Genomic DNA, 15,218 nt, shown 5'->3' on the forward strand with positions numbered 1-15,218 from the left:
GCGCCCGGCCCGATATGTATGTTTCTTACAAGCCCCTAGAGGCATTGGAGTTTGAGAACCCAGATCTGAATTTTCCTTTGACACACATTCGAGCCCACAATTGGGATAGCAAGAGAACATATTTCCTACATCTTCAGATGCATCCTGTTGTCTTTTGCTGTATTGTGTGCAAAAGATTTATTACACAGGGGGGAAAAAATTATAAAATGGAGCAATGGGCATTATTTGTTCTTAAGGCAAGTGTGAAATTACCTATTTCTCTACTTTGCTTAATGCTTTAGGGAAGGCATTTATTTGGTCATTAAAACATGGCGGAAACTATATTAGAACTGGCATTCTACCATGGTGAATTTTATGGCCCTTACCCCACCCCTCCTTTTATTATTTGATCCTTGCATCCTGCAGGATTGGATGAACAGACTGAGAATATGGAATATGGATTTGGTACAGAGAATTCCTGTTCCAGTCAAGGGTGTCTTAAAAAATTTTTTTTCAGAAAATAAGCAGGAGAAAGACATTTTTTAAAAACCGTGGATTTGAGTGAAAAGAGTAACTAATAAGTAAAAACCATCCAAAGCCAAAACACAATTAGTTACCCTACCAAAAAGGAAATTTACTGCAAGACAACAACAACAGCAAAAGCAAGAATTGTCGGGCAGGCACAGTAGCTCACACCTGTAACCTCAACACTTTGGGAAACTAAGGCAGGCAGATTGCTTGAGCTCAGGAGTTCCAGGCTGCAGCGAGCTGTGATCGCACCACTGCACTGCAGCCTGGGCAAGAGGAATGAGTCCTGTCTCGAAACAAAGCAAAGCAAAACAAAACAACAACAACAACTTAGGAATCATTGAAGTGGAGGGTATATAAGTCATGCTTCTGTGTGAGGAAAAAAAAACTAGAAAATGATTTGGATTGACCATCACAATTGAAAGAATTCAACTTCTGAGTTTTATATATATATATACACACACACACACATAGATATGCATATATATGCATATATACATGTATGTATGCATATATATATGCATATATACATACATAACACCCATATAATAAATATATATGGTGTATATATATGCTTCAGTTGCTATAAGTTATGCTAAAATGATTTCTATTTTGAGATAAAATTCTAAATTATGATAGTGTAATGCTTCAACTATCACTTCTGAAAAGGAAATAACAGAGCTTTCTGAATCCCAAGATTGGTCAAGTAACATTTTTTTTTTTTAAATTCTGTTTTGTTTTGTTTTGTTCTCTGTAAGGCAAAAAGCAGTCTCTTATCCCAGAGATCTCACAAGAGTTGCTATGCAAATAGAACTTTCCAATTGGAGTTGCCACCGAGTGCGTCTATTCCTATTTTGTTTGTATAGACTCAAGCTAGTAAATAGTTGTTCCTAAGTTGTTAGATGATTTCATTACAGCAGGTTTTAACAGAATCTGGCACCAACTTCTGAAAAAATGAGTTCATTCTATGAACTAGTGAACTAGTCAGAAGATAGATCCAATTTGGGAGGTTTTTTTTGTTTTGTTTTGTTTTTTTGAGACAGGGTGTCTCTGTGTCTCCTGAGCTGGCGTGCAGTGGTATGATCACGGCTCACTGCAACCTTGATCTCCTGGGCTCAAGTGATCCTCCCAGCTCAGCCTCCCGTAGCTGGGACTGTAAGCATGCGCCACCATGTTGGACTTTTTATTTTTTGTAAAGACCAAGGCTGGTCTTGAACTCCTGGACTCAAGTGATCTTTCCACTTCCACTTCCCAAAGTACTGGAATTACAGGTGCGAGCAACCATGCTGGGCCTCTACTCAGTTTTTATATCAGCATGTTACAAAGGCATCAAAAAAGGACTGAAAGCTTCTATGGCCTGAAAAGAAAAGATATCAGACCCCTGATAATAAAGTATCAACAGCAAATTGACATAGTTTTCTAGTTATCGATATCTTTCTTGCTAGTATCTATATATGTTTACAGTGTGCTATAGATAATTTTTACCGGGTTTTTTTTTTACCATTTTGTGGAAGCCCAGTTTTTACATATTGTATATTTGATATATATTGCTTTTGAAAACATGCAAGCTTTTTAAAAAGATATCGTTTTAAAAAAACGTATTTTTACTTAGAGTCAAGTCAGATAAGCTTCCATATGTTTGGGAAATGAGATATTTTGTAGTTTACATTTTGTGCAACTTCAAACAGTTCCAGCTTCTAATGACTTCATTCACGTGCACAGCGTGTATTTTTCCCACAGAGTCTGAAGCAAGAGCACTGGCCAAAGAGAGGCAGAAAAAGGACAATCACAACCTGAGTAAGTTGGTTTTATTTGTGTTCATGACATTTGATATTAGAGTTAATATTCCCCCATATATCAAAAATGTTCCCAGAAATTCTGTAGAGGAGAGTTGATTTCTGCAGCTGTTAAAATTATCTCTTCTGGAAGAAAATTGTATTTGACAGAAACCAAGGTATATATTTTCCCCATATTTTATCTCAGATCAAATTGAATTTTGTATATATAGTTAGTTTCAGTTTCTGACGAGTTTTTATTTTTCTTGTTTATAGTAGTGGGTTTTTTATTTTCTCTCTCCCTCTCTCTCTCTCTCTTTTTTTTTTTTTTTTTTTTTTTTTGGTGAGAGGGAGAACTGATCCCCAACTACCCAATTATAAGTGTTGCTCACACAGGAACTTATTAACAAAAGGGGATTAGGGGAGCACCTTCTCCAATGAGATTTGAAAGAGAAAGAAAGAAAGAAAGAAAGAAAGAGAGAGAGAGAGGGGGAGGGAGTGAGGGAAGGGGAGAGAGAGAGAGAGAGAGAAAGAAAGAAAGAGAAAGAAAGAAAGAAAACGAAGGAAAAGAAAGAGAGAAAGAAAGAAAGAAAGAGGAAAGAAAGAAGAAAGAAAGAAAAGAAAGAAAAGAAAAGAAAGAAAGAAAGAAAGAAAGAAAGAAAGAAAGAAAGAAAGAAAGAAAGAAAGAAAAAGAAAGAAAGAAAGAAAGAGAAAGAAAGAAAGAAAGAAAAGAAAAGAAAGAAAGAAAGAAAGAAAGAAAGAAAGAAAGAAAGAAAGAAAGAAAGAAAGAAAAAGAAAGAAAGAAAGAGATCTGAAGGGGAGTAAGTGGATGAGGTAGCCTCCTACATTTCTGACGTTATTCGTGACTTAAAAAAAAATAGTCCTAAAGCATTTGAAATATTTTTTACGCATTTAATTTACTCTTGATCAAATCTTCAAATTGTCTCCTAAGAATACTTTAATTTTTGTTTAATATAAGCCAGTAAGACAAGCTGCACAGATTTTTTTTAATAAAGGGATTGAGCTTGGAGGTAGGAAATCGGGTGTGAATTTCTCATCTCATGGCCTCATGTTGTCTGTTTCTTGAATTGATTTTTAAGAATGTGAGTCATATATAAACACTTTGTCCTTATAAAAATGATAGAATAAGGCCAGAGTTCTCCTTTAGTCCCCAGCAATATGCATGTTGGTTTCATTTTGGCATTGCTCTTCCTGACCTTTTTCTGTGTATTAAGAATATAGACATATGCACACAGAAAATAAATCGTACGGATTTCTATGTTTTATTTTGTTTTATTTTATTTTTTCCTTTCAAACGAGTTGGTTTAATTTCAGGTGATACAAAGTTTAGGGTAGAACAAAGACCAAAGAGCAGACTCTGGCAAGGTTCTGAGCTGGTTTTACTTTAAATTCACAGTTATGGTAGGAATGACTTAGTGAAAACAACTAAAGAGATGATGAGCCACTGTAAGATTTTTGTTTGTTTGTTTTGTTTTTTACAAAAGTTTATTCTTAAATGTACAACAGCTCCAAGACAACACTTAATTCCAGCTTTAGGTGGCAAAAGATGTTATGGCAGGGAATATAGATGTTTAAATAAGGATGAAATAAAGGGTCACCATCTCCTCAGGCACAAGGAACAGCTTACTTTTTGCCAGATTTCTTAATTCCACCTGTGGCCAAGGGCCCCTTCCCCGCGGCCTTCGCTTTTAGCTCCTCAAGTTTCTTCTGCTCCTCTTTTTGTTTCTACTTGAAAGCCTTATCTTCCTCATCCATCTCCTTGGCCTGCTTCTCAGGCTGTTTCAGTGACTTCTTCTTGCCACCTTCGCGGCCAGACATGGCGCCTGCCCGATTTCTATGTTTTAACACAAACAATGTCATATTGTCCATTTTATGTCGATTTTCTACTGAGCAGTATGTTTTGAAGACCTTTTGCTGTTAGAAGTCTAGATCTATCTACTTTTTGAAAACTAATTGCATAGTATTTTACAGTGTGACTGTATGATATTTAGTGACTTCCAAACTGCTGTGTGTTTATGTTGTTTCTAGTTTTTCCCTGTTATAAACAATACCACAGTGAACGTTTTTATATGTGTCTCTTTGTGTACAAGAAAGTTTGTTTCTCTAGGTTAGAAACGGAACTGAGAAATGGAACTGCTGGGTCCTGAGGGAGCTGGTTTTTACTTTAAGAGCTACACCCCTCCCCAGTTCTCATGTCAAGTGTAAGAAGCTCTCCTTTTCTTTTAACCAAAACAGATAAACTGTTATCTCCAAGGCCTCCTCCAGCTTCTCAGTAATTTTACCCTAAGATATTTCTTCTTTTAAAACACCTTAGAAACAAGATAATTAGGCATTACCCAAAACTACTTAAGTGAAATGTGGAAAACTGAGTTGGATCTTGTCAAAAACAATAGATACCTATCATCAGGCACCTGAACTGTCAAGGTCAAGGTTGTCCGTAAAGTGCAAACATGATCAGCTCAAACTCTGAAGGCTATGAAGCAAGCTAAAAGTCTCATCCAACCATTGGGAATTAATAATCAAGGTTAGATTGCCCCTTGGTCAAGCTGTTCGTCTTCTAGGAATTTATTTTGTAAGAATACTTGCCAAAATGTACAAAAGGATATATTCATTTATTATTCACTCATTCACTCAGCCGTATACACACACACACACACACACACACACACACACACACACACACACACACACATATATATATGGGGGGGAGAGAGAGAGACAGAGAGAGAAAGAGCGCCCCTGTTTTGTGTGAGGCACTTTTCTACAATGTGAACCAGAAAATGAGTTTCCCATCCTGAGAAACTAGCTTTTGAGTTAGGGGTCATCTATCACGTATTACCGAGTGAGATGAACAAGGGGCAGAATAATACGTATAATATCCCATTGTGTACAAAGAACACACTGGGGAGAGACGTGCTTGTGTATGTGTTTATATGGATGTATATGTGCTTGGGCGACTATCTAGACATCACTCTTATCAGTGACAATTTGCCCAGGCATATAGATGTTGGATGGTATAAAGACTTGGCTTTTACTTTTTCTTTAATACACCTTTGTATTTTTTTAAATTTTTTACTAGCTTATATCATCTTTCTAATAAATGATTGGAAAGGGAAGTCACTGAACTAAAGACAAAATGTAGTACACCTAAATATTGACAGTGAAAGATGTCAGCTGTATGCTGGTGAGTGAAAAAAAAGATGCAGAGTCATTTTTAGTATGATTCCACTCTAAATGTTTTGTTTCTTATTTAACACATATTTGTTGAGAGCGTACTATGTGCCAGATGCACACAGTTACTTGGAATGCAACAGCAAATAAACATAACAAATAGATCAATGGGATACATGAATATGGAATGGCAGAAAGTTCCACATGGAGTCAAAGGGCAGGCAGGGGAGTATAGTGTCAGCATGGACATGGGAGGTGGTGGATCCGTTTCAAAGAGGATGACCAGAAAGTCTCATAGGTAAATCTGAGTCTACCTGAAGGAGGTGAGTGCAGTGCCATTCACATATCTGGAGCTACAATGTTCCAGGCTGGTGGAACAGCCATATGAAGTCCACCAATGGGGCGTATCTGGCTTGCGTGAGGAATAGCAAGGAGCCAGAGGAGCTAGAGGAATTTTATGATTATTATGTGCTTGGAAAAAAATAAGAAGAAAGCACATACTTAAGAGTTTTGGGGAAGGTTAGCTACTGGATCAAGGACCCCAAAATTCCTTCTTCAAAACCACTGACCATCACTTAGGGTTTCTATTTTATAGAAGTCTAATGGTAGGACTTCATATTATATAAAACGGATTTCATCATTGGAATAATCCCTCAGCCAAAACAATTTATATTGGGAAAGCAGGGAATCACATTATTTATCTAAGTGTACAGACTATTAGTGGATCAAAAAGAAACATATATTATGGTATTTAGAGTAAATATTAACAACTTCAATCCAGTTTGTTAGACTTCAAATTATTTGGAATTTATTTGCTTGACTACATTAATTAGAGACATTTATCATCTCATATGCCTTATTCTGTCATCCTCCCTTAAGAAGGTGATAGTTGAACTTACACCTAGATTTATAAAATAGGAATGCTGTGAAGATTCATGGTATACCTAAAAATACTAGACTTCAGTTTTAGGTCTATGCTATCCAGTACAGCAGCCATTCACCACCAGTGCCTACTCAGCCTTGAAATATGACTGGTCCAAATTGTGATGTAAAATTAAAGTGTAAAATGTGCCCTGGATTCCAAAAACTTAGAATGAAGAAAAGAATGTTAAGTATTTAATTTGTAAATGTTTACATTGATTGCCTGTTAAAATAATAATATTTTGGATATAATGGATTTAATAAAATGTTAATTTCATCTCTTTCTTTTTACTTTCTAAATAGTACTACTAGAAAACTTAAACTTACATATGTAAATTATATTTCTGTTGGGTAGCACTAGGCTAGAGCATGGGTGTTTTGTGTGGCCTATGAGTTAAAAATGTTTTCTACAGTTTTAAATGGTTAAAAAAGGCCGGGTGCAGTGGCTCACGCCTGTAATCCCAGCACTTTGGGAGACTGAAGTGGATAGATCACTTGAAGTCAGGAGCTCGAGACCAGCCTGGCCAACATGGTGAAATCCCCTTCTCTACTAAAAGTACAAAAATTAGCCAGATGTGGTGGCATGTGCCTGCAGTCCCAGCTACTCAGGAGGCTGAGGCTCAAGAATCTCATGAACCCAGGAGATGGAGGTCGCAGTGAACCGAGATCGTGCCACTGCACTCCAGCCTGGGTGGCAGAGCAAGACTCCATCTCAATAAATAAATAAATAAATAAATAAATGCTAAAAAAAAAAAAAAAAGTGACATGAAAATTATATACAATGCAAATTTCAGCATGACAATAAATTCTAATGCTTTTCATTAGATTTGCCTTGCGAAAAATTGTACTCATATGTTATATTTTGAATTTTGTCAGTAAAAAATGTGTGGAAATTTGTTTTCCCTCTGGTTAAGTAAATATCTGCATAATATCCTCAATTTTGCTACTTATCCCACAAAACCAGAAGTACTAACTTCCTGGCTCTTTGCAGAAAGTTTGCTGACTTCTGCTCTAAGGGGTTAGGTTAGAATTTGGGCTGTTCACCAGATATTGCTGGATGTCCTTGCCAAGTCCCTAATAACGGTATCTCCAAGGCAATTTCATTATTTGTAACTGAGGATAGTAACTGATTTCGGGGTTGCTGTAGGAGCAAATGAGAAATCGTATGTATCTAAGGGCTTTGGAAATGATAAAGAAAGGTAGCTCATTTTTAACTGCAATACCAAAAACATAGTAAAAATAGGGGAAAAATAAGTTCAGGTTTCCATTGTCATGACCTGAGAAGTTAATATGCACATGCCTTTAATGAGATATGCTAAATGCATACATGGTACTGTTACTAATGGCCCTTTCCTGTGCTCTTTTCTTGAAGTTGAACGAAGAAGAAGATTTAACATAAATGACCGCATTAAGGAACTAGGTACTTTGATTCCCAAGTCAAATGATCCGTGAGTACAATTGCGTGTTAATCTGCATCATATATTTTTCGGACCTGAATGTTTTTTCATATGTTGTAAAAAATGCAGTTGTAAAAACTAAAGTAAAGAAGTCTCTCCTCTCCCTTTGGTTCTGTTCCTAAATTCTTCTTACACCTTTCTTTTGGTTAGTCTCATCAAACAAATTTCAAGACAAAAGCATTGAATTGTACAAAATGATCTTTGGACACTAGATGCTTTGGTTGTGAGGAGGTGGCTTTCTGAGAGGAGGTGACTTTCTGAAACCTAAGAATTCTTTGCAAACAAATACTGAGCTTAAAAAATACTTCCTTTAATGATTCATGCAGAACAGAACTTTCAATAGCTGTTAAAGCTAGATTTGTTGACTGCTCTTCGACTTGTACAGAACGGACATTAGAGACTTCAAGTTTAATGATACTCAACAGACAAAAAAAGGTCAATTGCTTTTATGAAAACTTGCCTGCTCTTTGTATGTTTTACCATTGTAGGGGAAAAAAAGTAATGTTTTAATCCTCTTATTAAGTACAGGTCAGCTAATTTGGATTTCAGCTTTTGGTCTCTCTTTATCCACCCTGCCCCCTTCAGAGATAACAGCTGTAAAGATAATTTTCTCAAGTCTTTCCTACCAGCCTATGGTTACCTGCAACGTCAGCACATAGGACAACAAACACACAGTTTTTATCCATTAGAAATTGGCTCATTTGAAGCAAGGGGCTAGAAAATATATACATTTTAATGGCCCCCATAGGCATTCTGTGAAATTAGCCTTTGAATATGACCTTTTAGCTACCTAATAAAATGTAAAGATGAAATCAAGTATTATTCATGCAAGGCTTATTAAATTTGCTATTCACATTATTGTTGGAGAATTTGTAACAAAATAAAATAAAACCATTACCTATTGTGAGGTGGTTTTGATGAATGTACAAGCACAATTCCATCTTCAATGTTTTGCCTTCCCAGGTTTCAAGGAAAGGCATTTTCAAACCCGAAACATTTCAGATTCTCAGTTCTACAGCACAAATGTATCCTACTAAAGGGCTGTGACCTTCATTTCCTATAGTCAGTCTTGCATGATAGTTGAAATTGAATTCCCATTTTCCTGTTCTTTATCAGCTTTCACTTTTTAGCATATTCTTTTAAACTGTAGCATGTGAATCTCTTTAGCAACATATTATGAAATTATGGGGCTGCAGTGAAAGCCTCTATTTGCATATCTTCTTTCCCCATTGTATTAGAATACTTGCGGGTTTATAATCTGAACTGATAAAGATCTTTAATTGTAGGCATTGTTTTAAGATAAAACAGACTATAATCTATATGGTGGTTTTCCCACACCAGGTTTCTAGAATGTGCCTTGGGGCTGTTATGCAGACGCAGTCTCATAGACTGGGGTCTCAGCCCAGTACCTTTTCTCCCACCAGAGCAAGTCTGCTTTTGTTGATTTTATATAATGGAGATCTATATACACTATTCTGTGAAAAAAGAGTCCCTCTTATTACTGAACAAAAAAAAAGTTTGAAAACCCTTTCTTAAACTCAGAAGCATAATTGATTGATTGGATCTCACAAGGAAGCAAAACCCAAGATAATTGGTTGAAACAATCACTTCTTTTAAACTGAGTGACCCCTCACATATCCCAAATCTGATTTCTCATCTTGCTGGCCTACGTGAAGCATCATTTATTTTAATTACATTTCTCTCTGGCTGCTAAAGTTACTTCTCTTACTTTGATCTTAGCTCTGAATATTAAGTCTGTGCTCACTCTGGGTATCTCAGGACGTTCCCCTGGGTTGCCATCTTTGGTGTTCAGACCCCAGGGACCAACCCCAGGGAATTCTCTGGGGGCTGGAACTGTCCCTCTTATGGGAGAACTTCTGTTTTGTTCTTAATGTAACCATATGAGGATCAATTACTTGGTGACTTGTTTAACGACCCTCTATTCACCCATTCCACCTGATACTTGTAGATGAGGAAATGGATAGAGAGAGGCTAGATAGCATGCTTGGGATAATTCTTGATGGAAAAAAAAAAAAAATAGAAGGATGCTGAGTTTATGCCACAAACAATTTAGTAGTGTGATCTCACAGATCTGTTTTACCATCGTTTACTCTGAGTTAACTTTTATAGTTTTGGAAACCTATAACTGTTTAATATAATGTTTAAGGAAACTGTAATCAACAGACCTAAATTTAAGTCCTGACTCTACCATGTGGTACTGTGCGGCCTAGGACAAGTTGAATTGTCTCTGTTTCAACATGTGCACAAAGTCTCTATCTTACAAGGTGCTTGTCTGGGTTAAGTAAGACAATGTGTACAAACTGGGTGGGCAACACTAGGCACGTGGCAAACACTCATGAATGGTAGCTATTATTAATGTATGATTATTTCATTTTCAAAATTGAATGCTTTTCAAAATGATACAATGGACTTTGGGGACTTGCGGGGAAGGGATGGAGTGGGTAGGATGGGGGTGAGGGATAAAAGACTACAGGTTGGGTACAGTGTACACAGCCTGGGTGATGGATGTACCAAAATCTCAGAAATCACCAATAAAGAACTTATCCATGTAACCAAGCACCACCTGTTCCCCCAAAACTATTAAAATTTAAAAAAAAAATTTTTAAGTTCAAAAAAAGAGATATGGAATGCTTTGAATATTGAATTTTCATTGAGCCTCAAATCCTAAAAATGTCTGTTTTCCTCCATTTCCATTGCAGAGACATGCGCTGGAACAAGGGAACCATCTTAAAAGCGTCTGTGGACTATATCCGAAAGTTGCAACGAGAACAGCAACGCGCCAAAGAACTTGAAAACCGACAGAAGAAACTGGAGCACGCCAACCGGCATTTGTTGCTCAGAATACAGGTACACGGCCTGAGTTGTGTAAAGTTTACTGCTTGTTACCAACTTCAAGACAGTAGAAAGATGGATATAATGAGCCACAGGGGAGTTGACTTACATGATCCTAACACAGTCAGTCCTTATTATTTGTGGATTCTGTATGTGTGAATTTGCCTACTTGTAACCCCAAAATCAATATCTGTGGCACTTCCACAGTCATTCTTGGACATGTGCAGAGTGGCCAGTTTGAGCTGCGTGCCCACAGTCATTCTCAGACATGTGCAGAGTGGCAAGTTTGAGCTACCCATGGCACGCATTTCCAGGTGAGGTCGAATGACCCTGCCCGAGGCTGACTGTCTGCTTTCTTGTTTCAGCTCTCATCCTCTAAACAAGTGCCCCTTTCGTGGTCTGTTCAGTGCTTTCTACATTATTGTTTCTGTTGGTGATTTCGCTGTTTAAAATGACCCCCAAGCATAATGCGGAAGCAATGTCTAGAGTTCCTGAGGGCAAGAAAGCCGTGATGTGTCTTACAGAGAAAACACAGGTGTTGGATAAGCTTCTTTCCGGCATGAGTTACAGTTCTGTTGGCTGTGAGTTTAATATTCACGGGTCAACAACATATATTACATAAGGTGACCTCCAACAGAAATATACATATAACAAGATTAAGTGTTGTGACTGGGGTCTCACAGGAACCTAACCTGTAATGCCCCTGGGAACAGTGCTTCAGTGTTCACCCATTCAGTGTCCACCCATTCAGTGTTCACAGTGACTTTGTAGAACATAAAAAACATAAGCACTGACTATACATGTTAAATAAGAAGATGCCTTAGTATTTGCAGGGTCTAGGAAGCAGTTGATGATCAAAGTCTGTGTTTATAAGGAACTTGGGGACACCCAGAGGATCTTATGTTAAGGACATAATTCCTGGAGATAGTTATAAATAGTGGAATTGTAACATATATCTTTAACTTAAACTATACACCCTTAGAGGAAGACATACTCATTGTATTAATATGTACAATTTGTGCGTCATCCTGTTCAGTGGGTACATGCACCAGTGTAAACGGGAGATGGGGAGTTCCTCTTCAGTGTCAGCTCCTGGAACTTCTCTCAGGTGCTCGGCCTCTCTTGTTGGGTGAAAGGGCACTACTTCCTCTGAAATGATCCTCAAAAACAGACTCCTTGTTTGAACCAAAGGGGGTTTGTGAGGGTAATTTTAATTTGCTGACTTTGAACAAAACCTATCTGTAAGAGTCAATGACACCGTACCTTCTTCTTGAGTAGGCTGACCCACCTTTTACTAGATTTTGCCGTAAAGCAAGGGTTGTCTTTCAACTTTTCCAGTACAACTATTCATGGAGTTATTTTACGAAACAGCAGTGAGAAGTATGACACCCTAGAGACCATTGTGTTTCACCTAATGGTGTTCCTCCTGGACGCTGAACTTTTCAAACAGAGCAATTCACTTATAATAATGGTCTCCAGTCTTCTGAATGCTTATATTTTGAAATTTCACATCTCTCATTCACTGCAGCGATTCCTCAGCTGCGGGTCGGGGAGGTGGGAAGCCACTTCCCTGTTGGAGTGCATTTTAGGACTCTGGGTAGTGAAGGAGAGGTTGTGTGTAATTTGAAAGCCCTCCTTTCCCCTCCCCTCCTCTACCTTGGCTTTGGTTGTTGGTTTTATGTTCTGTCTCTTCAACAAGTAGCTATAGGTATTTAATCTCTTGAACGTAGTCTACCTATTTATAAAAGCAGCGTGTCGGCCGGGCATGGTAGCTCACGCTTGTAATCCCAGCACTTTGGGAGGCCAAGGCAGGTGGATCACGAAATCAGAAGTTCAAGACCAGCCTGGCCAAGATGGTGAAGCCCCATCTCTACTAAAAATACAAAAATTAGCTGGATGTGGTGGCAAGCACCTGTAATCCCAGCTACTCGTGAGGCTGAGGCAGAGAATCTCTTGAACCCGGGAGGTGGAGGTTGCAGTGAGCCAAGATCGCGCCCCTGCATTCCAGCCTAGGTGACAGAGTGAGACTCCATCTCAAAAAAAATTAAAAAATAGAAATAAAAATAAAACCAACTTGTGGCTGGGTGCAGTGGCTCACGCCTGTAATCCCAGCACTTTGAGAGGCCAAGGCGGGTGGATCACAAGGTCAGGAGTTCGAGACCAGTCTGGCCAACATGGTGAAACCTCTTTACCAAAAATACAAAAAAAAAAAAAAAAATTAGCTGGGCGTGGTGGTGGATGCTTGTAATCCCAGCTACTCAGGAGCAGGAGGCTGAGGCAGGAGAACCCGGGAGGCGGAGATTGCAGTGAGCCAAGATTGTGCCATTGCACTCCAGCCTAGGCTGCAGAGCAAGACTCCATATCAAAAAACAAACAGAAAAAGCAGCTTGTACTAATGTGTCGTTTCCTTCTACAAGTATTAAAATGTAATAACTATTTTGAAAGAGTAGCTAGGTTTTGTTTTATTTTAGGGTTCCAAACATGTATATTCATATGAAATACGAATATTGTGAAATATGTGCATTGGAAATTCCATGGTGACGATATCTTGATTTTCTTCCAATGACAATGTGAGGCAGCCTTTAGAACTTTTGCATATCACAGAAAACATTATTAATTAGGAAAGTTCTGCAATGCAATTAAGCCAGAGTTCTCTAGATGAGATTTATCACCTTATTTAGAAATCTGAGTAATGCTTTAATCAGCTGATAAATATTTTTAATTAGACAACAAAGGATTAGAGTAAGATGTTTGCCTCTCTTAATCCAACTTTATTATTCTTTTTCTGAGAAGACAATCTGCATGTGTGGAGGTGCTGTTCTTATTAGCATGTTGGTGTAGACTTACAAGAGTCCATGTTTTCAGTATGGGCCTAAGGGCTTTCTTTCATTTTCACTGTAAGTGATGCACGCAAAAGTTTTCACAGAAGAAAGAGCATGAATCCTTAATATCAGTGAAACTGCCATTTTATTAAATAGCCCAGGGCTTTCAAATGATGCCTGAAGAAACTTGTGTTTCTGAAGATTATTTAAAGGAACTTGAAGGTACTTGTGTGACATCTCAAGCTCCTGGCTTTTACTCATATTGCATCCAAAGAAGGATTTTGCAGATCCAAAAACCTTGAATTTAGACTGAAACATGGCTTTTCAAGCACATATGTTTCTCAGCTTGTGGGCAAAGGTTGAGAAGCCATGTCACGTGGAGAGTCCTTCCCCTCTCTGATAAGGAAAGGTGACTTGCTTCAAATTTATATTCTCTTGCTACATATTATTGTTTCACAGTCATAGAAGGGATAGCATTGGAATGGAGAACCAGAATGCTTATCAGGAATCAATTAAAGTCTCTATGGTTCATTTTAGAGATATACTCAGAAAGGAAAAAGAGAAAGAGCTTACTTGGAAGGCATTTTGCAATGATACAGGGGGAATCAATGGCATTTAGTAAGTGTGTTACTCAGTTAGTGCGGCTGTAGTGAAATGCCATTGACTGGGTAGTAAACAAGAGTTATTTTCTCACAATTCTGGAGGCTAGTTGTTGTCCAAGATCAAGTTGTCAGCAGGGTTGGTCCCTTCTGAAGCCTCTCTCCTTGGCTTCTAGATGCCCGTCTTCTCCCTGTGTGTTCACATGGTCTTTTTTCTGTGTGCATCTGTCCCAATCTCCTTTTCTTACAAGGACACCAGTCCTACTGGGTTTAGGCCCACCAGTATGATCTCATTTTAAATTAATCGCCTCTTTAAAGGCCCTGTCTCCAAATACAGTCACATTCCAAGGTACTAACGTTAGGACTTCAACATTCAAATTTTTTCCAGGACACAATTTAGCCAATAATAGGAATGTATGTGAGGAAGGAAAGGAAAAAAGTTGTTCATCTTATAGATGAGAACTTACTTGTTGAGTTAAAAACATACTTTCCCTTTGCTATCGTGAAATGGGTTAAATGATGCTTCTAAAACTTTAGTTACTTGCATAGAACTTTCACAGCTTTTGCTATCACTACCAAAACTTTTTAACTTCATGGCACTCTTAGTGTTTTAGCAAGCTTTTTACCATCCCCCCAGACCAAAAGAAATACCTACTCTTTTTGTTAGGTCCAAACAACTTATTAAGTATTTAGGTTTTAACAACTTGGTAGCCATTTGAAAAAATAAAACATATAAATTAAAAGGAAAATAGCATTTTTATTTTGTTATTAAATAACCATATTACTTACTAACTAGATGTGTGTGCCTGTTGGGCACTGCACAACTTCTAAAGTCTCTTGGAATCAGACTGGACACCACCACCCTTGTTGCCCAGTCCACAGTGATGTTCATGCGAAACTTGTTTTTCTTTCATCACAGCAACCGCCACAAGCCCAACTTTGCAATGATATGATGTGGTTGAAAAGTGTATAGCACAGTCTGATGCTGAAAGAGAACTATCTTGAGTTTAGTAGTTCTCAGGTAGTATTGCCATTTCCCTTGAAATGTTAGGCTATCTCCAGTGCTCTGTGAGTTCATTGCAGCACCCATGG

The 15,218-nt window shown here is 38.0% G+C and overlaps 1 protein-coding gene across 10 annotated transcripts in view; it reads left to right on the forward strand.

The window, feature by feature from the left end:
- Positions 1–15,218, forward strand: part of MITF (microphthalmia-associated transcription factor) — a 226,764-nt gene that overhangs the window by 207,128 nt on the left and 4,418 nt on the right. For 6 of the 10 annotated variants that reach the window (XM_011971045.1, XM_011971068.1, XM_011971051.1 and 3 more), the window contains 3 exons: positions 2,248–2,304; positions 7,768–7,843; positions 10,573–10,720. In XM_011971045.1, the coding sequence (XP_011826435.1) occupies positions 2,248–2,304; positions 7,768–7,843; positions 10,573–10,720 (281 nt within the window). Of the gene's footprint in view, positions 1–2,229; positions 2,305–7,767; positions 7,848–10,572; positions 10,721–15,218 lie in introns of those variants that run through there. The other 4 variants (XM_011971039.1, XM_011971058.1, XM_011971079.1 and 1 more) reach the window with 2 other exon arrangements.

Source organism: Mandrillus leucophaeus, unplaced genomic scaffold (assembly GCF_000951045.1).
Source record: "Mandrillus leucophaeus isolate KB7577 unplaced genomic scaffold, Mleu.le_1.0 Scaffold121, whole genome shotgun sequence".
Classification (NCBI taxonomy): Eukaryota; Metazoa; Chordata; class Mammalia; order Primates; family Cercopithecidae; genus Mandrillus; species Mandrillus leucophaeus.